Raw genomic sequence first — 26901 nt, 5'->3', positions numbered from 1 at the left:
GTCTGTGAGGAGTGTGGTGTGTTCTCCCTGTGTCTGCGTGGGTTTCCTCCGGGTGACTGTCTGTGAGGAGTGTGGTGTGTTCTCCCTGTGTCTGCGTGGGTTTCCTCCGGGTGACTGTCTGTGAGGAGTGTGGTGTGTTCTCCCTGTGTCTGCGTGGGTTTCCTCCGGGTGACTGTCTGTGAGGAGTGTGGTGTGTTCTCCCTGTGTCTGTGTGGGTTTCCTCAGGGTGATTGTCTGTGAGGAGTGTGGTGTGTTCTCCCTGTGTCTGCGTGGGTTTCCTCCGGGTGACTGTCTGTGAGGAGTGTGGTGTGTTCTCCCTGTGTCTGTGTGGGTTTCCTCCGGGTGACTGTCTGTGAGGAGTGTGGTGTGTTCTCCCTGTGTCTGCGTGGGTTTCCTCCGGGTGACTGTCTGTGAGGAGTGTGGTGTGTTCTCTCTGTGTCTGTGTGGGTTTCCTCAGGGTGATTGTCTGTGAGGAGTGTGGTGTGTTCTCCCTGTGTCTGCGTGGGTTTCCTCCGGGTGACTGTCTGTGAGGAGTGTGGTGTGTTCTCCCTGTGTCTGTGTGGGTTTCCTCAGGGTGATTGTCTGTGAGGAGTGTGGTGTGTTCTCCCTGTGTCTGCGTGGGTTTCCTCCGGGTGACTGTCTGTGAGGAGTGTGGTGTGTTCTCCCTGTGTCTGCGTGGGTTTCCTCCGGGTGACTGTCTGTGAGGAGTGTGGTGTGTTCTCCCTGTGTCTGCGTGGGTTTCCTCCGGGTGACTGTCTGTGAGGAGTGTGGTGTGTTCTCCCTGTGTCTGCTTGGGTTTCCTCCGGGTGACTGTCTGTGAGGAGTGTGGTGTGTTCTCCCTGTGTCTGCGTGGGTTTCCTCCGGGTGACTGTCTGTGAGGAGTGTGGTGTGTTCTCCCTGTGTCTGTGTGGGTTTCCTCCGGGTGATTGTCTGTGAGGAGTGTGGTGTGTTCTCCATGTGTCTGCGTGGGTTTCCTCCGGGTGCTCCGGTTTCCTCCCACAGTCCAAAAACACACGTTGGTAGGTGGATTGGCGACTCAAAAGTGTCCGTTGGTGTGTGTGTGTGAGTGAATGTGTGGCGCACCCCCCCCCCCTCCCCCCCCCCCCGAAGCTCGATATTTACCCTGGTTTGTCCTCTGGCTTGATCCAATTGAATATTTTTTTGAATACCATCTCTGCCACTGACTTTCATTTCTTTAGCACATGCTGTCATCTGTTTCTCTGCCATTTTCCAGCGCTCAGTGGTGCTAATGTGTGTTTGTGGCCACACGTGTTCAAATGAATCCACGTGCAGGTCGGGTGTCATTCCTACAATTCGGTGCCTTTTGCGTCCCTGGTACTGATCACTGTATTTATGTAAAAATGGTAACAATATAATTTCTGTAAATCCTATGAAATAATTAACTTTTCAAATGTTAAACATAAGGAAGTCCACTCCAAATTATTATATACATTTTTCAAGGTTTTTATTCATCGGACATGTCCCTGGTGTTGGGCGTTGTTTTTGTGATGGAGATTTAAGGTATAATCACAAAAATCATTCAGTCTTTTAATGTTTAAAAAGTTTTGCTTAAGTCTTCTCTAAATTATATATATATATTTTCCTCAATATGTTTTATATCTCCTCAATATTTTATTCTATATCAATGATAAGGGTTGTTTTTTACATGTCCCTCAAGTTACTGTCCACTGGAGTTTGATAGGCGTTCAACTGCTGGACACCTCTGGAGTTTATGGGTTGTTTAGGCACTGAATGGAGTGGAGGAGTGTGGACTTCACTGAGGGGGGTGGGAGTGTTTGTGTGCTGTGGTTTACTCTGTGTGTGTGTGTGTGTGTGTGTGTGTGTGTGGAGTTATCAGCAGTAAGGGGACAAGAAGCAAAGCGTGGTCAGGGCTCCTCCAAGTTCCTCCTGTGAGTGTTTAAAGCAGCGGTTCTCGTTTGAACCGATTCCCAGAGTCCAGTTAAGTGCCGTTTCACTCGGACGCGCTTTTCTCGGGAGTTTCCGCAACGGTTTGAGGCTGTTTCAGCCTCTGCGAGTGTTTATGGAGGAATACCGCCACCAGTCTTCATTCCTTTTCCTGTTTTCTTCGAAAAAGACAGAAGTTGGTGAGTGTCCCCTGTTTCCTACGAATAGCTACGATTCTGAAGCGATGTTTACGACAGTGTTTAATGTGTTCGTGCGTGAAAGCAGCGTAGCTTACGTAATTTGCGCAGGAGGCATGCTGGGAGCAAAATAATAAAAAAAACAGGCTGGGGAATATGTGAGAGCACTAGGACCATGAAGCAATGAGAAAGGCGTCTTTCCTTTGTACTCTATCACTCTTGGGTAAGTTTGTGGACACGTGCTCATCCAGCATTTATTTATTATTATTATTTTTTTTTTAGAAAATAAGGTTATTAATATGTGGTCTCCAAGGCAACGGGCACTGGTCCACTGATTAATAAGGTCGGCCCGTGAGGCCTGTGACGATCATTACAGTGTCGAATAACCGTTTTTTTTTAATTATGAACATTATTTTAGCCGCTCGGCTCTTTTCTCTAGTTTTCTGTTCTTTGTCTTTGTCTTCACATGTTTCTATACTATTTTTATATCAAAAAAGTGGTATTTAAAAGGCAATAATATATCTATCGCAGTTATTTCTGGACGTTAGTTCTCAACAGTTTTTAAATACACTGAGACTTTTATTCTGGAAAATAAGATAATACAGGTATCACGAGCAACTGTGAGAAATAAAATAAAATAATGAGGGGGCCTGGTTATAAAATGTTTAGGTTAAAAGTGTTGACCTGTGCTTGATTAAAATTATTTACAAAGAAAAACAAGTAAAACTCAGTATATTGGGCTTTAAGTGGAAAAGTGCTAAAAGGTGTCATTTTGTCTGACACACTGTTTATCTAATTGTTGTCTGTAAAGCGCAGAGCAAAAAGACAGTGGACCTCGAGCTTTGACATCAGTGGACCAGCCGTGGCCCGCTCACGTCTCTCTATTTATTCCCTGTGCTGCAATGAACAGATTCTCCTCTTCAGAGAAAGCTTCACAGCACATGGTAGAACACCACTGTAAGGATGTGATGGCACAAGCGGATTAGCTAGACCTGTGTACGGTTTAGGATGTCTCTGAAAGGGGTTGAGCACAATTTGCAGTTCTCATTTGACAGACAGGGAGGGAGGAGTGGAGTTAAGAGAGTAGCAAGTGGGACTCAGACCCTGATGTACAGGGTGGGCCATTTATATGGATACACCTTAATAAACTGGGAATGGTTGCTGATATTAACTTCCTGTTTGTGGCACATTAGTATATGGGAGGGGGAGAAACTTTTTAAGATGGGTGGTGACCATGGTGGCCATTTTGAAGTCGGCCATTTTGGATCCACCTTTTGTTTTTTCAATGGGAAGAGGGTCATGTGACACATCAAACTTATTGGGAATTTCACAAGAAAAACAATGGTGTGCTTGGTTTTAACGTAACGTTATTCTTTCATGAGTTATTTACAAGTTTCTGACCACTTATAAAATGTGTTCAAAGTGCTGCCCATTGTGTTGGATTGTCAATGCAACCCTCTTCTCCCACTCTTCGCACACTGATAGCAACACCGCAGGAGAAATGCTAGCACAGGCTTCCAGTATCCGTAGTTTCAGGTGCTCTGATGATAAGTTTTGGGACAGGACCTACATTCCACAGTGTGTGTGTGTGTGTGTGTGTGTGTGCTGAGAGACTCTGCATCCCCCCCCCCACACACACACACACAAACTCACGCACACACCTATGTCTGACAACAAAGGCTAAGCAGAATAATTTTCAGTGACCCCCCAGATAACTACTCCCCCTTCTTCTGGAATGTAAAGTGAAAACCCCAAGTTTATGGCCCCATTAAGCCTAAAAGATCATTCAGAACCTTAGAGACCAGGATTAAAGAACCCCCAGCTTTATTATCCTCAGCGTCAGGATGGCGACCCTTATCGAAAAAAATCAACAGATGACTCAGGACTGCCTTGTGGTGACCTCTCGCAAACCAGTTCAAACCAGACAGCATGGACGAACAGTGCCCCCAAGTGGACATTTGCGAAATCACTTTTTACTTTTTTGATTCAGTTAAGGTTATGTATCCGTCCAGAAAAATGTGAATTTTCGGAGATGCGAAACTGGAGAGGACTGTGAAACCGTGAAAGGTCACGTGAACCTCAGACCCAGGAACCAATCAGAGAACGAGACCTCCCAAATGGGCGTGACCGCGCCTCCTATGAAAAGGGAGCCCCAAACTCTCTCAAGGCTCTTAACTCTGAACACTCTCTTAACAGCTCTTCCACGCTTCTTGTTCTCCTCTCGTACGGCTCTCGTACGCTTCTTACTCTCTTTTGTCTTCTCTCTACGCCGACAAGCCGACTCTTCAAAGACTCTTAAAAGAAAAGACCTTCACGCAACTTCCAAGGGACGCCTTGTGTCAGTTAGCAGTGCAATACAGAAACTAAAAGAGTAAACGTCGATTAATTGTCAGTAATCTTTTCTTTTTTTATTTGTGTTCGTGTTTGTAGCCCAATCCAAGTTTAATTTGACGACTGATCAAAGCAGGTGAAACTTACTTTGGCCAGAATAAGGGGCTACCGTTGAAATTGTAAAATAAGCTAATTAATTCGTAAAACAGCTTCTGAAGATCGGAGGAAAACAGCGAACTTATTCTGACGTCCTTTCATCTGGAAAAAGAATATCACTCCGGGAAATCCAGCCAGGCTAGCAGCTCTCTGTGAAGGGAATCCCCGACTGACGTCACACCGTCTAAAGGACACAGAAAGAGGCTGACTCATCCTAGAGGGACTCTCCTCACTAACCAGCCTAACATCAGCCGTGACAAGTCAAACACCGGAAGAACAGAGCGAAAATCTGCTGGACCCATCGGCTGTGATCATAACCAAAAGAAAGAAAAAAAAGTAAGCTAAATTCCTAATTTTCAGAGCTGATAACGAATTAAATCTCTTGGTAAAATTATACCCTAATTAAATCATTTAGCAACACCTCATTCACAAGTCATATAGCCTAGCCAGTTACTAAATTCGAACCGGTTTCACCTGCGTTGATTCCACAAGATTTTAATGATCTTTCCTTTTAATAAAGTGTTTCCATTATTTGAAATAATATCGTGTGTCGAGTTTGTTTCTTAAGAGTCTGAAAATCCTGAAGAACTCATTCCTTAGTGTTGACAGTATTTCAATCTTAAATAAATTATTAATATTTTTGTAATTTAAGTCAGTAATAATAATAATAATAATAATAATAATAATTATAAGTAATAATCACCATTAAGCATAACCAACTCGAATACTGATACTTCGCTAAATCATAAAATCAAGCACACCATTGTTTTTCTTGTGAAATTCCCAATAAGTTTGATGTGTCACATGACCCTCTTCCCATTGAAAAAACAAAAGTTGGATCCAAAATGGCCAACTTTAAAATGGCCGCCATGGTCACCACCCATCTTGAAAAGTTCCCCCCCCTCCCATATACTAATGTGCCACAAACAGGAAGTTAATATCACCAACCATTCCCATTGTATTAAGATGTATCCATATAAATGGCCCACCCTGTAGATCAAAGCTTATCTGCTTATATTTTTTGTTCAAATTAAGCATATCCTCCCCCTTCTTAACACAGATCTGGGGTCCTAATTAAACAATAGTGACCAGCTTTCCAAGAGTCAAGCCTCATAGCAGAGCTCTCCCCCTATAAACCTCCCTGTTCAGACTTTTTTTTTTGCTGCATAGATATTGAATTGCCCCGCCCCCTCATTCGAGGCTGACCAATCACAGCGCTGGACCCGTGTTTATGTGAGAGCGCAAAGACGAGGTTAAACGCAGCAAAACAGACACAACGAGCGCGGAGAAATAAGAGCACTGAGTAAAAACGGAGAAGAAAGAGAACAGAGTGAAAACGGCTAAAAACCAGAGCTTCTGCTCCTCGCTCCTCACTGCTGTGCGCTCGGGGTCGGGGTGAACAGCGAGCGGCTCATTATCATTTAAAGGAACAGGTGCTGAAAGCGGGCATTCTAATCAGGGCTGTTGTGACAAGGGGAGAACACTGGACACAGACGTTTTCACAAAGAACCAGAACTGTGTTCCACTGTGGGGAAGAGGAGGATATGTCACCTTTGAAAAGGCTTGATAACTGTGTGAGGTGAATATAGTTATAAAAGTATATGAACAATATATCCCATGCACTTGAACTAATGTTAAATGTCATTCTTGTTTCATTTAACAACTCACATCAGCCACTTCAGCTGTGGATGTTGAGGGAGGAGACAGTGCTGTTTGCTTCTTCACCCTATGGCCACATGTACCCCAAGTTTTTCACAACAGTAAGCAGATGATGAGCTGGATCAGGGGCAGAGAATAGGGCCCTGGATCTGGAGGATAAACAATAGGAAAAAAACACTGTTTATTTAATGATTTACTGTATTTAGTTATTTTAATTTCTAACTCGGGCGGCACGGTGGCGCAGAAGGTAGTGTCGCAGTCACACAGCTCCAGGGGCCTGGAGGTTGTGGATTCGATTCCCGCTCCGGGTGACTCCGGGTCTGTGAGGAGCGTGGTGTGTTCTCTCTGTGTCTGCGTGGGTTTCCTCCGGGTGACTGTCTGTGAGGAGTGTGGTGTGTTCTCCCTGTGTCTGCGTGGGTTTCCTCCAAGTGACTATCTGTGAGGAGTGTGGTGTGTTCTCCCTGTGTCTGCGTGGGTTTCCTCTGGGTGAATGTCTGTGAGGAGTGTGTTCTCCCTGTGTCTACGTGGGTTTCATCCAGGTGACTGTCTGTGAGGAGTGTGTTCTCCCTGTGTCTGCGTGGGTTTCCTCCAGGTGACTGTCTGTGAGGAGTGTGTTCTCCCTGTGTCTGCGTGGGTTCCCTTCAGGTGACTGTCTGTGAGGAGTGTGTTCTCCCTGTGTCTGCGTGGGTTTCCTCCGAGTGACTGTCTGTGAGGAGTGTGGTGTGTTCTCCCTGTGTCTGCGTGAGTTTCCTCCGGGTGACTGTCTGTGAGGAGTGTGTTCTCCCTGTCTCTGCGTGGGTTTCCTCCGAGTGAATGTCTGTGAGGAGTGTGGTGTGTTCTCCCTGTGTCTGCGTGGGTTTCCTTCGGGTGACTGTCTGTGAGGAGTGTGGTGTGTTCTCCCTGTGTCTGCGTGGGTTTCCTCCGGGTGACTGTCTGTGAGGAGTGTGGTGTGTTCTCCCTGTGTCTGCGTGGGTTTCCTCCAGGTGACTGTCTGTGAGGAGTGTGTTCTCCCTGTGTCTGCGTGGGTTTCCTCCAGGTGACTGTCTGTGAGGAGTGTGTTCTCCCTGTGGCTGCGTGGGTTTCCTCCAGGTGACTGTCTTTGAGGAGTGTGTTCTCCCTGTGTCTGCGTGGGTTCCCTTCAGGTGACTGTCTGTGAGGAGTGTGTTCTCCCTGTGTCTGCGTGAGTTTCCTCCGGGTGACTGTCTGTGAGGAGTGTGGTGTGTTCTCCCTGTGTCTGTGTGGGTTTCCTCCGGGTGACTGTTTGTGAAGAATGTGGTGTGTTCTCCCTGTGTCTGCGTGGGTTTCCTCCGGGTGACTGTCTGTGAGGAGTGTGTTCTCCCTGTGTCTGCATGGCTTTCCTCCAAGCGACTGTGTGTGAGGAGTGTGTTCTCCCTGTCTCTGCGTGGGTTTCCTCCGAGTGAATGTCTGTGAGGAGTGTGGTGTGTTCTCCCTGTCTCTGCGTGGGTTTCCTCCGAGTGAATGTCTGTGAGGAGTGTGGTGTGTTCTCCCTGTGTCTGCGTGGGTTTCCTTCGGGTGACTGTCTGTGAGGAGTGTGGTGTGTTCTCCCTGTGTCTGCGTGGGTTTCCTCCGGGTGACTGTCTGTGAGGAGTGTGGTGTATTCTCCCTGTGTCTGCGTGGGTTTCCTCCAGGTGACTGTCTGTGAGGAGTGTGTTCTCCCTGTGTCTGCGTGGGTTTCCTCCAGGTGACTGTCTGTGAGGAGTGTGTTCTCCCTGTGTCTGCGTGGGTTTCCTCCAGGTGACTGTCTGTGAGGAGTGTGTTCTCCCTGTGTCTGCGTGGGTTTCCTCCAGGTGACTGTCTGTGAGGAGTGTGTTCTCCCTGTGTCTGCGTGGGTTTCCTCCAGGTGACTGTCTGTGAGGAGTGTGTTCTCCCTGTGTCTGCGTGGGTTTCCTCCAGGTGACTGTCTGTGAGGAGTGTGTTCTCCCTGTGTCTGCGTGGGTTTCCTCCGAGTGACTGTCTGTGAGGAGTGTGGTGTGTTCTCCCTGTGTCTGCGTGAGTTTCCTCCGGGTGACTGTCTGTGAGGAGTGTGGTGTGTTCTCCCTGTGTCTGTGTGGGTTTCCTCCGGGTGACTGTTTGTGAAGAATGTGGTGTGTTCTTCCTGTGTCTGCGTGGGTTTCCTCCAGGTGACTGTCTGTGAGGAGTGTGTTCTCCCTGTGTCTGCATGGCTTTCCTCCAGGCGACTGTGTGTGAGGAGTGTGTTCTCCCTGTCTCTGCGTGGGTTTCCTCCGAGTGAATGTCTGTGAGGAGTGTGGTGTGTTCTCCCTGTCTCTGCGTGGGTTTCCTCCGAGTGAATGTCTGTGAGGAGTGTGGTGTGTTCTCCCTGTGTCTGCGTGGGTTCCCTCCGGGTGACTGTCTGTGAGGAGTGTGGTGTGTTCTCCCTGTGTCTGCGTGGGTTTCCTCCAGGTGACTGTCTGTGAGGAGTGTGTTCTCCCTGTGTCTGCGTGGGTTCCCTTCAGGTGACTGTCTGTGAGGAGTGTGTTCTCCCTGTGTCTGCGTGAGTTTCCTCCGGGTGACTGTCTGTGAGGAGTGTGGTGTGTTCTCCCTGTGTCTGTGTGGGTTTCCTCCGGGTGACTGTTTGTGAAGAATGTGGTGTGTTCTCCCTGTGTCTGCGTGGGTTTCCTCCGGGTGACTGTCTGTGAGGAGTGTGTTCTCCCTGTGTCTGCATGGCTTTCCTCCAAGCGACTGTGTGTGAGGAGTGTGTTCTCCCTGTCTCTGCGTGGGTTTCCTCCGAGTGAATGTCTGTGAGGAGTGTGGTGTGTTCTCCCTGTCTCTGCGTGGGTTTCCTCCGAGTGAATGTCTGTGAGGAGTGTGGTGTGTTCTCCCTGTGTCTGCGTGGGTTTCCTTCGGGTGACTGTCTGTGAGGAGTGTGGTGTGTTCTCCCTGTGTCTGCGTGGGTTTCCTCCGGGTGACTGTCTGTGAGGAGTGTGGTGTATTCTCCCTGTGTCTGCGTGGGTTTCCTCCAGGTGACTGTCTGTGAGGAGTGTGTTCTCCCTGTGTCTGCGTGGGTTTCCTCCAGGTGACTGTCTGTGAGGAGTGTGTTCTCCCTGTGTCTGCGTGGGTTTCCTCCAGGTGACTGTCTGTGAGGAGTGTGTTCTCCCTGTGTCTGCGTGGGTTTCCTCCAGGTGACTGTCTGTGAGGAGTGTGTTCTCCCTGTGTCTGCGTGGGTTTCCTCCAGGTGACTGTCTGTGAGGAGTGTGTTCTCCCTGTGTCTGCGTGGGTTTCCTCCAGGTGACTGTCTGTGAGGAGTGTGTTCTCCCTGTGTCTGCGTGGGTTTCCTCCGAGTGACTGTCTGTGAGGAGTGTGGTGTGTTCTCCCTGTGTCTGCGTGAGTTTCCTCCGGGTGACTGTCTGTGAGGAGTGTGGTGTGTTCTCCCTGTGTCTGTGTGGGTTTCCTCCGGGTGACTGTTTGTGAAGAATGTGGTGTGTTCTTCCTGTGTCTGCGTGGGTTTCCTCCAGGTGACTGTCTGTGAGGAGTGTGTTCTCCCTGTGTCTGCATGGCTTTCCTCCAGGCGACTGTGTGTGAGGAGTGTGTTCTCCCTGTCTCTGCGTGGGTTTCCTCCGAGTGAATGTCTGTGAGGAGTGTGGTGTGTTCTCCCTGTCTCTGCGTGGGTTTCCTCCGAGTGAATGTCTGTGAGGAGTGTGGTGTGTTCTCCCTGTGTCTGCGTGGGTTCCCTCCGGGTGACTGTCTGTGAGGAGTGTGGTGTGTTCTCCCTGTGTCTGCGTGGGTTTCCTCCAGGTGACTGTCTGTGAGGAGTGTGTTCTCCCTGTGTCTGCGTGGGTTTCCTCCAGGTGACTGTCTGTGAGGAGTGTGTTCTCCCTGTGGCTGCGTGGGTTTCCTCCAGGTGACTGTCTTTGAGGAGTGTGTTCTCCCTGTGTCTGCGTGGGTTCCCTTCAGGTGACTGTCTGTGAGGAGTGTGTTCTCCCTGTGTCTGCGTGAGTTTCCTCCGGGTGACTGTCTGTGAGGAGTGTGGTGTGTTCTCCCTGTGTCTGTGTGGGTTTCCTCCGGGTGACTGTTTGTGAAGAATGTGGTGTGTTCTCCCTGTGTCTGCGTGGGTTTCCTCCGGGTGACTGTCTGTGAGGAGTGTGTTCTCCCTGTGTCTGCATGGCTTTCCTCCAAGCGACTGTGTGTGAGGAGTGTGTTCTCCCTGTCTCTGCGTGGGTTTCCTCCGAGTGAATGTCTGTGAGGAGTGTGGTGTGTTCTCCCTGTCTCTGCGTGGGTTTCCTCCGAGTGAATGTCTGTGAGGAGTGTGGTGTGTTCTCCCTGTGTCTGCGTGGGTTTCCTTCGGGTGACTGTCTGTGAGGAGTGTGGTGTGTTCTCCCTGTGTCTGCGTGGGTTTCCTCCGGGTGACTGTCTGTGAGGAGTGTGGTGTATTCTCCCTGTGTCTGCGTGGGTTTCCTCCAGGTGACTGTCTGTGAGGAGTGTGTTCTCCCTGTGTCTGCGTGGGTTTCCTCCAGGTGACTGTCTGTGAGGAGTGTGTTCTCCCTGTGTCTGCGTGGGTTTCCTCCAGGTGACTGTCTGTGAGGAGTGTGTTCTCCCTGTGTCTGCGTGGGTTTCCTCCAGGTGACTGTCTGTGAGGAGTGTGTTCTCCCTGTGTCTGCGTGGGTTTCCTCCAGGTGACTGTCTGTGAGGAGTGTGTTCTCCCTGTGTCTGCGTGGGTTTCCTCCAGGTGACTGTCTGTGAGGAGTGTGTTCTCCCTGTGTCTGCGTGGGTTTCCTCCGAGTGACTGTCTGTGAGGAGTGTGGTGTGTTCTCCCTGTGTCTGCGTGAGTTTCCTCCGGGTGACTGTCTGTGAGGAGTGTGGTGTGTTCTCCCTGTGTCTGTGTGGGTTTCCTCCGGGTGACTGTTTGTGAAGAATGTGGTGTGTTCTTCCTGTGTCTGCGTGGGTTTCCTCCAGGTGACTGTCTGTGAGGAGTGTGTTCTCCCTGTGTCTGCATGGCTTTCCTCCAGGCGACTGTGTGTGAGGAGTGTGTTCTCCCTGTCTCTGCGTGGGTTTCCTCCGAGTGAATGTCTGTGAGGAGTGTGGTGTGTTCTCCCTGTCTCTGCGTGGGTTTCCTCCGAGTGAATGTCTGTGAGGAGTGTGGTGTGTTCTCCCTGTGTCTGCGTGGGTTTCCTTCGGGTGACTGTCTGTGAGGAGTGTGGTGTGTTCTCCCTGTGTCTGCGTGGGTTGGGTTTCCTCCGGGTGACTGTCTGTGAGGAGTGTGGTGTGTTCTCCCTGTGTCTGCGTGGGTTTCCTCCAGGTGATTGTCTGTGAGGAGTGTGTTCTCCCTGTGTCTGCGTGGGTTTCCTCCAGGTGACTGTCTGTGAGGAGTGTGTTCTCCCTGTGGCTGCGTGGGTTTCCTCCAGGTGACTGTCTGTGAGGAGTGTGTTCTCCCTGTGTCTGCGTGGGTTCCCTCCAGGTGACTGTCTGTGAGGAGTGTGTTCTCCCTGTGTCTGCGTGGGTTTCCTCCGAGTGACTGTCTGTGAGGAGTGTGGTGTGTTCTCCCTGTGTCTGCGTGGGTTTCCTCCGAGTGATTGTCTGTGAGGAGTGTGGTGTGTTCTCCCTGTGTCTGTGTGGGTTTCCTCCGGGTGACTGTCTGTGAAGAATGAGGTGTGTTCTCCCTGTGTCTGCGTGGGTTTCCTCCGGGTGACTGTCTGTGAGGAGTGTGTTCTCCCTGGGTCTGCGTGGCTTTCCTCCAGGCGACTGTGTGTGAGGAGTGTGTTCTCCCTGTGTCTGCGTGGGTTTCCTCCGAGTGACTGTCTGTGAGGAGTGTAGTGTGTTCTCCCTGTGTCTGCGTGGGTTTCCTTAGGGTGACTGTCTGTGAGGAGTGTGGTGTGTTCTCCCTGTGTCTGCGTGGGTTTCCTCCGGGTGACTGTCTGTGAGGAGTGTGGTGTGTTCTCCCTGTGTCTGCGTGGGTTTCCTCCAGGTGACTGTCTGTGAGGAGTGTGGTGTGTTCTCCCTGTCTTTGCGTGGGTTTCCTCCGAGTGAATGTCTGTGAGGAGTGTGGTGTGTTCTCCCTGTGTCTGCGTGGGTTTCCTTCGGGTGACTGTCTGTGAGGAGTGTCGTGTGTTCTCCCTGTGTCTGCGTGGGTTTCCTCCGGGTGACTGTCTGTGAGGAGTGTGGTGTGTTCTCCCTGTGTCTGCGTGTGTTTCCTCCAGGTGACTGTCTGTGAGGAGTGTGTTCTCCCTGTGGCTGCGTGGGTTTCCTCCAGGTGACTGTCTGTGAGGAGTGTGTTCTCCCTGTGTCTGCGTGGGTTCCCTCCGGGTGACTGTCTGTGAGGAGTGTGTTCTCCCTGTGTCTGCGTGGGTTTCCTCCGAGTGACTGTGTGTGAGGAGTGTGGTGTGTTCTCCCTGTGTCTGCGTGGGTTTCCTCCGAGTGATTGTCTGTGAGGAGTGTGGTGTGTTCTCCCTGTGTCTGTGTGGGTTTCCTCCGGGTGACTGTCTGTGAAGAATGAGGTGTGTTCTCCCTGTGTCTGCGTGGGTTTCCTCCGGGTGACTGTCTGTGAGGAGTGTGTTCTCCCTGGGTCTGCGTGGCTTTCCTCCAGGCGACTGTGTGTGAGGAGTGTGTTCTCCCTGTGTCTGCGTGGGTTTCCTCCGAGTGACTGTCTGTGAGGAGTGTGGTGTGTTCTCCCTGTGTCTGCGTGGGTTTCCTTCGGGTGACTGTCTGTGAGGAGTGTGGTGTGTTCTCCCTGTGTCTGCGTGGGTTTCCTCCGGGTGACTGTCTGTGAGGAGTGTGGTGTGTTCTCCCTGTGTCTGCGTGGGTTTCCTCCAGGTGACTGTCTGTGAGGAGTGTGTTCTCCCTGTGTCTGCGTGGGTTTCCTCCAGGTGACTGTCTGTGAGGATTGTGTTCTCCCTGTGTCTGCGTGGGTTTCCTCCAGGTGACTGTCTGTGAGGAGTGTGTTCTCCCTGTGTCTGCGTGGGTTCCCTTCAGGTGACTGTCTGTGAGGAGTGTGTTCTCCCTGTGTCTGCGTGGGTTTCCTCCGAGTGACTGTCTGTGAGGAGTGTGGTGTGTTCTCCCTGTGTCTGCGTGGGTTTCCTCCGGGTGACTGTCTGTGAGGAGTGTGGTGTGTTCTCCCTGTGTCTGCGTGGGTTTCCTCCAGGTGACTGTCTGTGAGGAGTGTGTTCTCCCTGTGTCTGCGTGGGTTTCCTCCAGGTGACTGTCTGTGAGGATTGTGTTCTCCCTGTGTCTGCGTGGGTTTCCTCCAGGTGACTGTCTGTGAGGAGTGTGTTCTCCCTGTGTCTGCGTGGGTTCCCTTCAGGTGACTGTCTGTGAGGAGTGTGTTCTCCCTGTGTCTGCGTGGGTTTCCTCCGAGTGACTGTCTGTGAGGAGTGTGTTCTCCCTGTGTCTGCGTGGGTTTCCTCCGAGTGACTGTCTGTGAGGAGTGTGGTGTGTTCTCCCTGTGTCTGTGTGGGTTTCCTCCGGGTGACTGTTTGTGAAGAATGTGGTGTGTTCTCCCTGTGTCTGCGTGGGTTTCCTCCGGGTGACTGTCTGTGAGGAGTGTGTTCTCCCTGTGTCTGCATGGCTTTCCTCCAGGCGACTGTGTGTGAGGAGTGTGTTCTCCCTGTCTCTGCGTGGGTTTCCTCCGAGTGAATGTCTGTGAGGAGTGTGGTGTGTTCTCCCTGTGTCTGCGTGGGTTTCCTTCGGGTGACTGTCTGTGAGGAGTGTGGTGTGTTCTCCCTGTGTCTGCGTGGGTTTCCTCCGGGTGACTGTCTGTGAGGAGTGTGGTGTGTTCTCCCTGTGTCTGCGTGTGTTTCCTCCAGGTGACTGTCTGTGAGGAGTGTGTTCTCCCTGTGTCTGCGTGGGTTTCCTCCAGGTGACTGTCTGTGAGGAGTGTGTTCTCCCTGTGGCTGCGTGGGTTTCCTCCAGGTGACTGTCTGTGAGGAGTGTGTTCTCCCTGTGTCTGCGTGGGTTCCCTCCAGGTGACTGTCTGTGAGGAGTGTGTTCTCCCTGTGTCTGCGTGGGTTTCCTCCGAGTGACTGTCTGTGAGGAGTGTGGTGTGTTCTCCCTGTGTCTGCGTGGGTTTCCTCCGAGTGATTGTCTGTGAGGAGTGTGGTGTGTTCTCCCTGTGTCTGTGTGGGTTTCCTCCGGGTGACTGTCTGTAAAGAATGAGGTGTGTTCTCCCTGTGTCTGCGTGGGTTTCCTCCGGGTGACTGTCTGTGAGGAGTGTGTTCTCCCTGGGTCTGCGTGGCTTTCCTCCAGGCGACTGTGTGTGAGGAGTGTGTTCTCCCTGTGTCTGCGTGGGTTTCCTCCGAGTGACTGTCTGTGAGGAGTGTGGTGTGTTCTCCCTGTGTCTGCGTGGGTTTCCTTCGGGTGACTGTCTGTGAGGAGTGTGGTGTGTTCTCCCTGTGTCTGCGTGGGTTTCCTCCGGGTGACTGTCTGTGAGGAGTGTGGTGTGTTCTCCCTGTGTCTGCGTGGGTTCCCTCCAGGTGACTGTCTGTGAGGAGTGTGGTGTGTTCTCCCTGTCTCTGCGTGGGTTTCCTCCGAGTGAATGTCTGTGAGGAGTGTGGTGTGTTCTCCCTGTGTCTGCGTGGGTTTCCTTCGGGTGACTGTCTGTGAGGAGTGTGGTGTGTTCTCCCTGTGTCTGCGTGGGTTTCCTCCGGGTGACTGTCTGTGAGGAGTGTGGTGTGTTCTCCCTGTGTCTGCGTGGGTTTCCTCCAGGTGACTGTCTGTGAGGAGTGTGTTCTCCCTGTGTCTGCGTGGGTTTCCTCCAGGTGACTGTCTGTGAGGAGTGTGTTCTCCCTGTGGCTGCGTGGGTTTCCTCCAGGTGACTGTCTGTGAGGAGTGTGTTCTCCCTGTGTCTGCGTGGGTTCCCTCCAGGTGACTGTCTGTGAGGAGTGTGTTCTCCCTGTGTCTGCGTGGGTTTCCTCCGAGTGACTGTCTGTGAGGAGTGTGGTGTGTTCTCCCTGTGTCTGCGTGGGTTTCCTCCGAGTGATTGTCTGTGAGGAGTGTGGTGTGTTCTCCCTGTGTCTGTGTGGGTTTCCTCCGGGTGACTGTCTGTGAAGAATGAGGTGTGTTCTCCCTGTGTCTGCGTGGGTTTCCTCCGGGTGACTGTCTGTGAGGAGTGTGTTCTCCCTGGGTCTGCGTGGCTTTCCTCCAGGCGACTGTGTGTGAGGAGTGTGTTCTCCCTGTGTCTGCGTGGGTTTCCTCCGAGTGACTGTCTGTGAGGAGTGTGGTGTGTTCTCCCTGTGTCTGCGTGGGTTTCCTTCGGGTGACTGTCTGTGAGGAGTGTGGTGTGTTCTCCCTGTGTCTGCGTGGGTTTCCTCCGGGTGACTGTCTGTGAGGAGTGTGGTGTGTTCTCCCTGTGTCTGCGTGGGTTTCCTCCAGGTGACTGTCTGTGAGGAGTGTGTTCTCCCTGTGTCTGCGTGGGTTTCCTCCAGGTGACTGTCTGTGAGGAGTGTGTTCTCCCTGTGTCTGCGTGGGTTCCCTTCAGGTGACTGTCTGTGAGGAGTGTGTTCTCCCTGTGTCTGCGTGAGTTTCCTCCGGGTGACTGTCTGTGAGGAGTGTGGTGTGTTCTCCCTGTGTCTGTGTGGGTTTCCTCCGGGTGACTGTTTGTGAAGAATATGGTGTGTTCTCCCTGTGTCTGCGTGGGTTTCCTCCGGGTGACTGTCTGTGAGGAGTGTGTTCTCCCTGTGTCTGCGTGGCTTTCCTCCAGGCGACTGTGTGTGAGGAGTGTGTTCTCCCTGTCTCTGCGTGGGTTTCCTCCGAGTGAATGTCTGTGAGGAGTGTGGTCTCCCTGTCTCTGCGTGGGTTTCCTCCGAGTGAATGTCTGTGAGGAATGTGGTGTGTTCTCCCTGTGTCTGCGTGGGTTTCCTTCGGGTGACTGTCTGTGAGGAGTGTGGTGTGTTCTCCCTGTGTCTGCGTGGGTTTCCTCCGGGTGACTGTCTGTGAGGAGTGTGGTGTGTTCTCCCTGTGTCTGCGTGGGTTTCCTCCAGGTGACTGTCTGTGAGGAGTGTGTTCTCCCTGTGTCTGCGTGGGTTTCCTCCAGGTGACTGTCTGTGAGGAGTGTGTTCTCCCTGTGTCTGCGTGGGTTTCCTCCAGGTGACTGTCTGTGAGGAGTGTGTTCTCCCTGTGTCTGCGTGGGTTCCCTTCAGGTGACTGTGTGTGAGGAGTGTGTTCTCCCTGTGTCTGTGTGGGTTTCCTCCGGGTGACTGTTTGTGAAGAATGTGGTGTGTTCTCCCTGTGTCTGCGTGGGTTTCCTCCGGGTGACTGTCTGTGAGGAGTGTGTTCTCCCTGTGTCTGCATGGCTTTCCTCCAGGCGACTGTGTGTGAGGAGTGTGTTCTCCCTGTGTCTGCGTGGGTTTCCTCCGAGTGAATGTCTGTGAGGAGTGTGGTGTGTTCTCCCTGTCTCTGCGTGGGTTTCCTCCGAGTGAATGTCTGTGAGGAGTGTGGTGTGTTCTCCCTGTGTCTGCGTGGGTTTCCTTCGGGTGACTGTCTGTGAGGAGTGTGGTGTGTTCTCCCTGTGTCTGCGTGGGTTTCCTCCGGGTGACTGTCTGTGAGGAGTGTGTTCTCCCTGTGGCTGCGTGGGTTTCCTCCAGGTGACTGTCTGTGAGGAGTGTGTTCTCCCTGTGTCTGCGTGGGTTCCCTCCAGGTGACTGTCTGTGAGTAGTGTGTTCTCCCTGTGTCTGCCTGGGTTTCCTCCGAGTGACTGTCTGTGAGGAGTGTGGTGTGTTCTCCCTGTGTCTGCGTGGGTTTCCTTCGGGTGACTGTCTGTGAGGAGTGTGGTGTGTTCTCCCTGTGTCTGCGTGGGTTTCCTCCGGGTGACTGTCTGTGAGGAGTGTGGTGTGTTCTCCCTGTGTCTGCGTGGGTTTCCTCCAGGTGACTGTCTGTGAGGAGTGTGTGCTCCCTGTGTCTGCGTGGGTTTCCTCCAGGTGACTGTCTGTGAGGAGTGTGTTCTCCCTGTGTCTGCGTGGGTTTCCTCCAGGTGACTGTCTGTGAGGAGTGTGTTCTCCCTGTGTCTGCGTGGGTTCCCTCCAGGTGACTGTCTTTGAGGAGTGTGTTCTCCCTGTGTCTGCGTGGGTTTCCTCCGAGTGACTGTCTGTGAGGAGTGTGGTGTGTTCTCCCTGTGTCTGCGTGGGCTTCCTCCGAGTGATTGTCTGTGAGGAGTGTGGTGTGTTCTCCCTGCGTCTGTGTGGGTTTCCTCCGGGTGACTGTCTGTGAAGAATGAGGTGTGTTCTCCCTGTGTCTGCGTGGGTTTCCTCCGGGTGACTGTCTGTGAGGAGTGTGTTCTCCCTGGGTCTGCGTGGCTTTCCTCCAGGCGACTGTGTGTGAGGAGTGTGTTCTCCCTGTGTCTGCGTGGGTTTCCTCCGAGTGACTGTCTGTGAGGAGTGTGGTGTGTTCTCCCTGTGTCTGCGTGGGTTTCCTCCGGGTGACTGTCTGTGAGGAGTGTGGTGTGTTCTCCCTGTGTCTGCGTGGGTTTCCTCCGGGTGACTGTCTGTGAGGAGTGTGGTGTGTTCTCTCTGTGTCTGCGTGGGTTTCCTCCGGGTGACTGTCTGTGAGGAGTGTGTTCTCCCTGTGTCTGCGTGGGTTCCCTCCAGGTGACTGTCTGTGAGGAGTGTGTTCTCCCTGTGTCTGCGTGGGTTCCCTCCAGGTGACTGTCTGTGAGGAGTGTGTTCTCCCTGTGTCTGCGTGGGTTCCCTCCAGGTGACTGTCTGTGAGGAGTGTGTTCTCCCTGTGTCTGCGTGGGTTCCCTCCAGGTGACTGTCTGTGAGGAGTGTGTTCTCCCTGTGTCTGCGTGGGTTCCCTCCAGGTGACTGTCTGTGAGGAGTGTGTTCTCCCTGTGTCTGCGTGGGTTCCCTCCAGGTGACTGTCTGTGAGGAGTGTGTTCTCCCTGTGTCTGCGTGGGTTTCCTCCGAGTGACTGTCTGTGAGGAGTGTGGTGTGTTCTCCCTGTGTCTGCGTGGGTTTCCTCCGAGTGATTGTCTGTGAGGAGTGTGGTGTGTTCTCCCTGTGTCTGTGTGGGTTTCCTCCGGGTGACTGTCTGTGAAGAATGAGGTGTGTTCTCCCTGTGTCTGCGTGGGTTTCCTCCGGGTGACTGTCTGTGAGGAGTGTGTTCTCCCTGGGTCTGCGTGGCTTTCCTCCAGGCGACTGTGTGTGAGGAGTGTGTTCTCCCTGTGTCTGCGTGGGTTTCCTCCGAGTGACTGTCTGTGAGGAGTGTGGTGTGTTCTCCCTGTGTCTGCGTGGGTTTCCTCCGGGTGACTGTCTGTGAGGAGTGTGGTGTGTTCTCCCTGTGTCTGCGTGGGTTTCCTCCGGGTGACTGTCTGTGAGGAGTGTGGTGTGTTCTCCCTGTGTCTGCGTGGGTTTCCTCCGGGTGACTGTCTGTGAGGAGTGTGGTGTGTTCTCCCTGTGTCTGCGTGGGTTTCCTCTGAGTGACTGTCTGTGAGGAGTGTGTTCTCCCTGTGTCTGCGTGGGTTTCCTCCAGGTGACTGTCTGTGAGGAGTGTGTTCTCCCTGTGTCTGCGTGGGTTTCCTCTGAGTGATTATCTGTGAGGAGTGTGGTGTGTTCTCCCTGTGTCTGTGTGGGTTTCCTCCGGGTGACTGTCTGTGAGGAGTGTGGTCTGTTCTCCCTGTGTCTGCGTGGGTTTCCTCCGGGTGACTGTCTGTGAAGAATGTGGTGTGTTCTCCCTGTGTCTGCGTGGGTTTCCTCCGGGTGACTGTCTGTGAGGAGTGTGTTCTCCCTGTGTCTGCATGGCTTTCCTCCAGGTGACTGTGTGTGAGGAGTGTGTTCTCCCTGTGTCTGCATGGGTTTCCTCCGAGTGACTGTCTGTGAGGAGTTTGGTGTGTTCTCCCTGTGTCTGCGTGGGTTTCCTCCGGGTGACTGTCTGTGAGGAGTGTGTTCTCTCTGTGTCTGCGTGGGTTCCCTCCAGGTGACTGTCTGTGAGGAGTGTGTTCTCCCTGTGTCTGCGTGGGTTCCCTCCAGGTGACTGTCTGTGAGGAGTGTGTTCTCCCTGTGTCTGCGTGGGTTCCCTCCGGGTGACTGTCTGTGAAGAATGTGGTGTGTTCTCCCTGTGTCTGCGTGGGTTTCCTCCGGGTGACTGTCTGTGAGGAGTGTGTTCTCCCTGTGTCTGCATGGCTTTCCTCCAGGTGACTGTCTGTGAGGAGTGTGTTCTCCCTGTGTCTGCGTGGGTTTCCTCCGAGTGACTGTCTGTGAGGAGTGTGGTGTGTTCTCCCTGTGTCTGCGTGGGTTTCCTCCGAGTGATTTTCTGTGAGGAGTGTGGTGTGTTCTCCCTGTGTCTGTGTGGGTTTCCTCCGGGTGACTGTCTGTGAAGAATGAGGTGTGTTCTCCCTGTGTCTGCGTGGGTTTCCTCCGGGTGACTGTCTGTGAGGAGTGTGTTCTCCCTTGGTCTGCGTGGCTTTCCTCCAGGCGACTGTGTGTGAGGAGTGTGTTCTCCCTGTGTCTGCGTGGCTTTCCTCCGAGTGACTGTCTGTGAGGAGTGTGGTGTGTTCTCCCTGTGTCTGCGTGGGTTTCCTCCGGGTGACTGTCTGTGAGGAGTGTGGTGTGTTCTCCCTGTGTCTGCGTGGGTTTCCTCCGGGTGACTGTCTGTGAGGAGTGTGGTGTGTTCTCCCTGTGTCTGCGTGGGTTTCCTCTGAGTGACTGTCTGTGAGGAGTGTGTTCTCCCTGTGTCTGCGTGGGTTTCCTCCAGGTGACTGTCTGTGAGGAGTGTGTTCTCCCTGTGTCTGTGTGGGTTTTCTCTGAGTGATTATCTGTGAGGAGTGTGGTGTGTTCTCCCTGTGTCTGTGTGGGTTTCCTCCGGGTGACTGTCTGTGAGGAGTGTGGTCTGTTCTCCCTGTGTCTGCGTGGGTTTCCTCCGGGTGACTGTCTGTGAAGAATGTGGTGTGTTCTCCCTGTGTCTGCGTGGGTTTCCTCCGGGTGACTGTCTGTGAGGAGTGTGTTCTCCCTGTGTCTGCATGGCTTTCCTCCAGGTGACTGTGTGTGAGGAGTGTGTTCTCCCTGTGTCTGCATGGGTTTCCTCCGAGTGACTGTCTGTGAGGAGTGTGGTGTGTTCTCCCTGTGTCTTTGTGGGTTTCCTCAGAGTGACTGTCTGTGAGGAGTGTGGCGTGTTCTCCCCGTGTCTGCTCAGATTTTTTCCATGGTCCAAAAACACACATTGGTAGGTGGACTGGAGACTCAAGTGTGTGTGTGTGTGTGTGTGTGTGTGTGTGTGTGTGTGTGTGTGTGTGTGTGTTTGTGTGTGTGTTGCCCTGTGAAGGACTGGCGCCCCCTCCAGGGTGTGTTCTGTGAAGCTGCTTTGTGACAACATCAGTTGTAAAAAGCACTATACAAATAAATTTGATTTGATTTGATTTGTTCCTGCCTTGCGCCCAATGATTCTGGGTAGGCTCCAGACCCACCGCAACCCTGAACTGCATAAGTGCTTACAGATAATGAATGAATATTAATTATATTAAATTAAAAAGTTTTATTTTACTAATTGTATCAAACATTAAGAAGAAACAACATTTTGTAAACAAATAAACTTAAAAACATTCTGATTTTGTGTAAAATAAATAATGTAGAATATAAATCTTCCACACAATCAAATTGCAGAAAATGTATTGTGTGCATATAAACACAAACGTAAACCATTAAACAAAATGTAACCTTAAAACTTCACAGAAAACAAAAAAACAAATACAAAATAGTGTATTATTACAGAATAGTTGTTTCCACACAGTTTCCAATGAAGCAGGATATTTCAGACAGAGGTCCTTCATTAGTTTTACAAACTACACATTTTTCGTTCTACAAATAAAGACTGTAGTCCATCTGTTGCTCTATGTGCATTTCCCCCCTATTCCTCAGCGCTCAGGACCCCCACAGAGCAGGGGTGATGTGGTGTTGGATCATTCTCAGCGCTGCAGTGACACTGTCGTGGTGGTGGTGTGTTAGTGTGTGTTGTGCTGGTGTAGAGTGGATCAGACACAGCAGTGCTGCTGGAGTTTTTAAACCCCTCAGTGTCTGGACCGAGAACAGTCCACCGACCAAAAACATCCAGCCGACAGCGTCCTGTGTCACTGATGAAGGACTAGAGGACGAGCGACACACACTGTGCAGCGACAGATGAGCTACTGTCTCTGACTCTACATCTACAAGGTGGACCAACGAGGGAGGAGTGTCTCACAGAGTGGACAGAGAGTGGACACAGGGTTTAAAAACTCCAGCAGCACTGCTGTGTCTGATCCACTCTACACCAGCACAACACACACTAACACACCACCACCACGTCAGTGTCACTGCAGCGCTGAGAATGATCCACCACCACGTCACACCTGCTCTGTGGGGGTCCTGAGCGCTGAGGAACAGGGGGAAAAGGGGGATAAGAAACAGATGGACTACAGTTGGTAATTGTAGAACTACAAAGAGCTCCTGTGTGGTCAGTGGAGCTGATAAAATGGACAGTATGTGCACATACAAGGTGGGTGTTCATAATCCAGTGATGGCTCAGTGTAGATAACACACAACTGGTAGATTAGGTTAATGTTGTATATAATTGCGACTATGCATTTTGATAATCTGATTTCTATTTCCTTTATTTTCCCACAGGCTAGAGAACAGACTAATATCAGCCAACACAGTTCAAGCTTAAGCTATGACCTCACGGCCTGTACAAAGACAACCTCTGCCCAGTCCACAGCAGGCGGCCAGTATGAAGTTCCCTGGACCTACGTCACAGACTGCCCATGGTAGTGTGGAACAAAGGACTGTAATCCAGTGGAATAATCATCAATATCTTGCCTTAAGTAATGGACAGTCTTTCATCACTTACTCCCAGCCCAGTTCAAGTTCATCAAATTTGACGTCAAGCCAAGCTCCTCAGGCGCTGCTGACCGGCTCTCAGAATCAGTTGTTTTACGGAAACCCAGAGACCATTGTCAGGGCATCTTACAGACCTCCTAGTCACAATGAAGTGGTACAGTTTCAACAGATACCACCAGCTCAGCAAGTTCCAACTCTGATCATCTGCAATCCTCCTCTGTCATCAAATAAGAATCCCTCTCCTCAGGGCTATAATACTGTGTCTTCCGTTCAAAATACCATTTTCAGAACCTCTGATGTTTATTTTCCCCCTGTTATTGGCAGTGACAGATCTGTATTAAAGAATAACCTGATGCTCGTCTCTGTTCCACCTAGGTATGAGCCTCGGAGTGGGCAACAGAAGCAAATTCAGACAAAGCACCCACCTGCGTCTCAGCCCCAACACATATCTCCAAATCCCTCTGCTATTCAGGCAGCTCAGAGAGCTAATGTTTGTCAGAGTCAAATAAAAGCAGTAAGAAATGGTGCCTCACATGAAACAGCGCAAGCACCTACTGCAGCAGTGTTGCCCCCTTCATACTGGAGTAATCATTATGTGATTAGTAAACAACAGGCATCACATAATGTAAATTTGTTTCAGAATTCACCAACATTAAATCAATGCCAGACTTCATCTAACCAAACACACAACATTAGTGTTGCTCAGAACCAGAGCAACGGTTTTCCTAAAGGTTCACCACACAGAGTCTCTTGGAAAACAAGTGTACCTCAGCACAAAGTCCAATCACAGGTTTTTGAAATGGCACAGAGGAGGCAAGCAACACCAAACTACAACACACTATCTGGCCCTAATGGTGTCCCATCGTTTCCTGTAAATCAGTGCAACACAGAGCCACAAAAGCTGCAATCTACTGGTGAAGCGTATGTGTTGACTATGACCACCCATGCCTCAAAATCTTGTTTCTCTTCCACTAGTCAACCACCACTTTCTGCCGGTTCTAGACCCATCAACTATTCTCAAATGACTTGGTTGGATTTACTGCTGCAGGATGAAAACATTCCTCTATCCTCTGTCAGTAATTGTTTTAGAGGTCAATCTACTGAGGTTAGAAGTGGAGTAATACAAAGGGTTGGCAGAGTATCCAGAGGAGTAGACAGACCTGTTAATAAACATGCACAAGAACATTATCTGAACACAGCAGGTGTTGAAGGAACAGTTGAAGGGTCACAGGTCAAGAGATTACAGACTGATAAGGATAGCGTAGCGTGCTCTACCATCTCCGCTGACTGTCTGGATCTGTTACTTCCACCCATTGTTCAGCGACCCCAACCTGGACAGAAGGAGGATATCCCCATAAAGGCTGATAACAGCCCTCTATTCAAAGCTGATTATGTCTGGACTGTGGTGAACAATAGCAAGAGCATAGCAACAGATACAATTGCAGCCACCTGTTCAGAAGAGCTCATAGATATTGCACAACTACCTCAGAGGCAAGAAGTTATCATGTCTGAAAAGGGGTCTACAGACGACACAGAAAGTAGTGAAATGCCTACATCTGAAAAGACACCAACCTCTGGCTCTGACCTTAAAAGGCTGTCACCCCCTTGTCATGTTTGGGAAAGTGACGTAACATCGCCGTCTCAGTTCAGGCCATGGTGGAAGGTTGAAGGAATGCCAGCAGATATAGATAAGGTCCTTGCTGAACCTATTTCAGACTATGACTTTACATGGTGGAAGGATTCTTCGCAGTCAGTGTTTGATGGCGCTGTGAATCCTGTCGACAGTCCTGTCCATTTTAGTCCAAATGATACTGAGGACGCTGTTGTGTCTATCCAAACTGACTTATCAAAGGAAACACCAGAGTACACGCTGGTACAGAACAGTGGAATTGATGCAACCCAAAAAGGGGCAACTGAAACATCAGATAATGCTGCTAAACCAAATGTTATTCCAAGCATCTGTCACTTTGAACCTAATCATTCTACAAAGTTGGTCATTCCTGCAACAGTGGATCACCAGGATCATTTAATGATGCTAAAACGACAGGTGAACCTTCTGGTTTCTGAAGCAGTATCCAATCGTATTAAACAGTCTGTGTTTGTTGGAACTTTGAATCCCGTCAAAAGTCATGTCCAGGTTAGTCGAAGTAATACTGAGCACCTGGTTGTGTCCAGCCAAAAACAATCATCAGTGGCTACATCAGAGGATATTGCTTTGAGTTCTGTAGACCATGAGGTTCAGAACAGTGGAACTGATGCTGAGGACCTTGCCGTGTCCACTCACAAGGAGACAACAGATAATGCGCCTGCACTGAATGTTATTCAAGACGTCTGTCACTTAGAACCCAGTCATTCTTCAGAGGTGGTCATGTCTGTAAAAGTGGACCACCAGAATGATTTAGCGATGCCTAAACTACCAGTGAACGTGCTGGGTTGTGAAGCAAAATCTAATCCAAATGAACAGTCAGTGTTTTATGGAACTGTGAATCTTGTCGAAGGTCTAGTCCGGGTTAGTCGGAATAATACTGAGGACCTGGATACATCCACCCAAAAGGAATTATCAGTGGCTACACCAGAGAGCACAACGTTGAGTCCTGTAGACTGTGGACCAAAGGTAGTGCCTGAAGCTGATTACAAGACCAAAGACCACAGAGACACAGAACTGAATGTGGTGTCTCCATCTCTGATCCCAAAGTCCAAACCTAATAATCTCCTTGAGCAAACAATGCCAACAGAGACAGAGCAAACGCATAGAGAATTTACTGCCTCTCCATTACTTTTAAGTGATTTTGATCGACTTGAAAATGATGGCAACAGCTGTGAGAAACAAGATATTCCTGATGCAGACTCCTCCAGTGATTCTCTGCAGATTGACTACATAGTTCTCTCACCTGATGGTGCCAAAGAAATCTTCAACAAATGCAACAAACTGAAGCATTCCACTAAACATCCACTAAACATGCCTTCTCTCAGTCAGCCGGACAATCTCTCTACTAAAGCAGTGACACCACCCGTTCGTGTCAAATTCACTTGCCCTCACGTGACTGATATAATCTCGGATGATGTTCATTTCTGCACCAAGTGTTGGGAACAGACACCTTTGCTTGATGTAAACCTGGATGACTCTCAGTCCACTCAAAATGAGGATGAATCTCCAGTCACAATCCCTTTAAAACCACTTGATGAGAGATGTAGTCCACAGCCTGGTGAGCAAACACAAGATCCCGTGGAGACTTCATGTCCAGACAATGGTAGGATTAGTGACTCAGTCGTGTTTAACCCACGGGTTAATGATTGTGAAATGACAGTAGCCCCTGTTGAACCAAGTGAACCAAGAAAACGATCAGTTCAAGAACCAACTAGAGCTGTTTCCCTTGAGAGTGAAAAGCCAGGATCAGAGTTGCCAAAGGTCCTCCCACACTCAGGGATCCCAGAACAAGTGAGGTCATCCCTCACCAAAAAATTAATCCAGAGTGTTTTATCACCAAAGTATCCTCCATGTAAAAAGCGGAAGATCTCCAAAATACAGGCAGAGTCCATATTTGATGAAGATCTCTTCAGACCTGACATTGTGAAGACTGACTCCTGTCAACAGCATCCAAGACTTCAGGGCTCTACTGCTACTGGTGATGGCCGTATGTTCGGACATGAACGGAACGAAAAAGAAAGACAGTCTTCAACCATGACCACAATTCAGATGAAGAGAAATTCCACTGAAACTGAACATGACGCCAATCATGAAGAAAATAAGGTATCGATTAAGCCTCAAAATGTAAAACAAGTCGGTGGAAAACCAGAGGAAACAAGCCGGTCTGCACTGTCAAACACTGAAACAATCCAACATCAGGACCTAGGTTCTGTAAAACAAACTGGGCAGAAGAGAACCCAGCAGGTCGTGAAGTTGTCGTTGTATGGGTCCAAGAGTAGTAGTAAAAATTTTCTTCACCAATGCCATGCCTGGCAACAGCTCCCATTCACAGTTCCTGTTCACGTGACTGTTTCAACTGTAGATAATGCTGGGAGGAGCTACACCGATGCGCTTCCAACAAAACAAAAGGTCTACAGCCAGTGGAGTCAGTCGATTTTTCATCCTGTAAGAAATCCCAAAAAGGTTTGGGAACGGGTTCAAGAAAGAACAGAAATACAGAAACAAGGAATGAGAGCGAGAGCCATGTCCAAATCTCTAAGTGGAGTGACGTGGTTAAAAAAAAGAAGCCCAATGTTTTATGTGTAATTTGCTAATTATTTTACCCAGATCTGCAGCAGAGAGCTCCAGGATGTTGATCACCATGTGAGAACTTAAGCTTGGTCTCTAATGGTCCTGTATTTAAGGAGTGGACTGACTTGGGAATTTGGGCTGATTTTTTTATATATATATCTTCCATGAACACGTATTTAGATGTAAAGTAAAAGAACTGGAACTTGACCCACCTGTAAAAGGACAGTAGAGTGAAATATTCATTCTATAATAGATAGTTTCATTAGCATTGAGGCCATTGAGTCTGACTCTGCAAATGTTCACCATCATGTTGTGTTTCGAGTTTTGATGCACGCTGCTACAGTATTTCAGGTGCTTGTTGTTTTCAGACCTGTAATTTAACGTGCTTTAAATCCTGTGTGAAGAATATGCTGTTTTTAAAGTTGTTTTCGGTTTGTTTTACAATAAATATTTTTACATTTTTACAGAAATGTGGTTGTACTTTACAAATGTCACTAAATCAATAAAAGTGGCCTTTTAATGAGGAGTCATTTGATTTAAAAAAGTAGCTTGTTATTTTAAACATGGCGTCTGTTTATGAGGAAAGTCCTACGAATCAGTAAAAAAATAGCCAATCGCCTCAGCCGTTTTGGCGATGTCCACAGTGTTGTTTATTTCAATATTGTGAAGACTGATGATGCAGAAGAAT

General features: G+C 50.2%; 1 protein-coding gene across 3 annotated transcripts; it reads left to right on the top strand.

The window, feature by feature from the left end:
* Positions 1-1898: 1898 nt before the first annotated feature.
* On the top strand, positions 1899-26702 carry LOC136693718 (uncharacterized). 3 transcript variants are annotated; one of them, XM_066666856.1, is made up of 2 exons: positions 1899-2105; positions 21782-26702. In XM_066666856.1, the coding sequence occupies exon 2, from the start codon at positions 21828-21830 to the stop codon at positions 26226-26228; it is 4401 nt and encodes a 1466-aa protein (XP_066522953.1). In that variant the 5' UTR covers positions 1899-2105; positions 21782-21827; the 3' UTR covers positions 26229-26702. The 3 variants fall into 3 exon arrangements, with proteins under 3 accessions (XP_066522953.1, XP_066522952.1, XP_066522954.1); XM_066666855.1 differs by lacking the exon at positions 1899-2105 and adding an exon at positions 2204-2325; XM_066666857.1 differs by lacking the exon at positions 1899-2105 and adding an exon at positions 6295-6349.
* Positions 26703-26901: the final 199 nt, after the last annotated feature.

The sequence above is a fragment of the Hoplias malabaricus genome, chromosome 4 (assembly GCF_029633855.1).
Source record: "Hoplias malabaricus isolate fHopMal1 chromosome 4, fHopMal1.hap1, whole genome shotgun sequence".
NCBI classification, from domain to species: Eukaryota; Metazoa; Chordata; class Actinopteri; order Characiformes; family Erythrinidae; genus Hoplias; species Hoplias malabaricus.
Note: the sequence above shows the minus strand (reverse complement) of the source record. Positions and strands in the feature narration are given on the sequence as shown.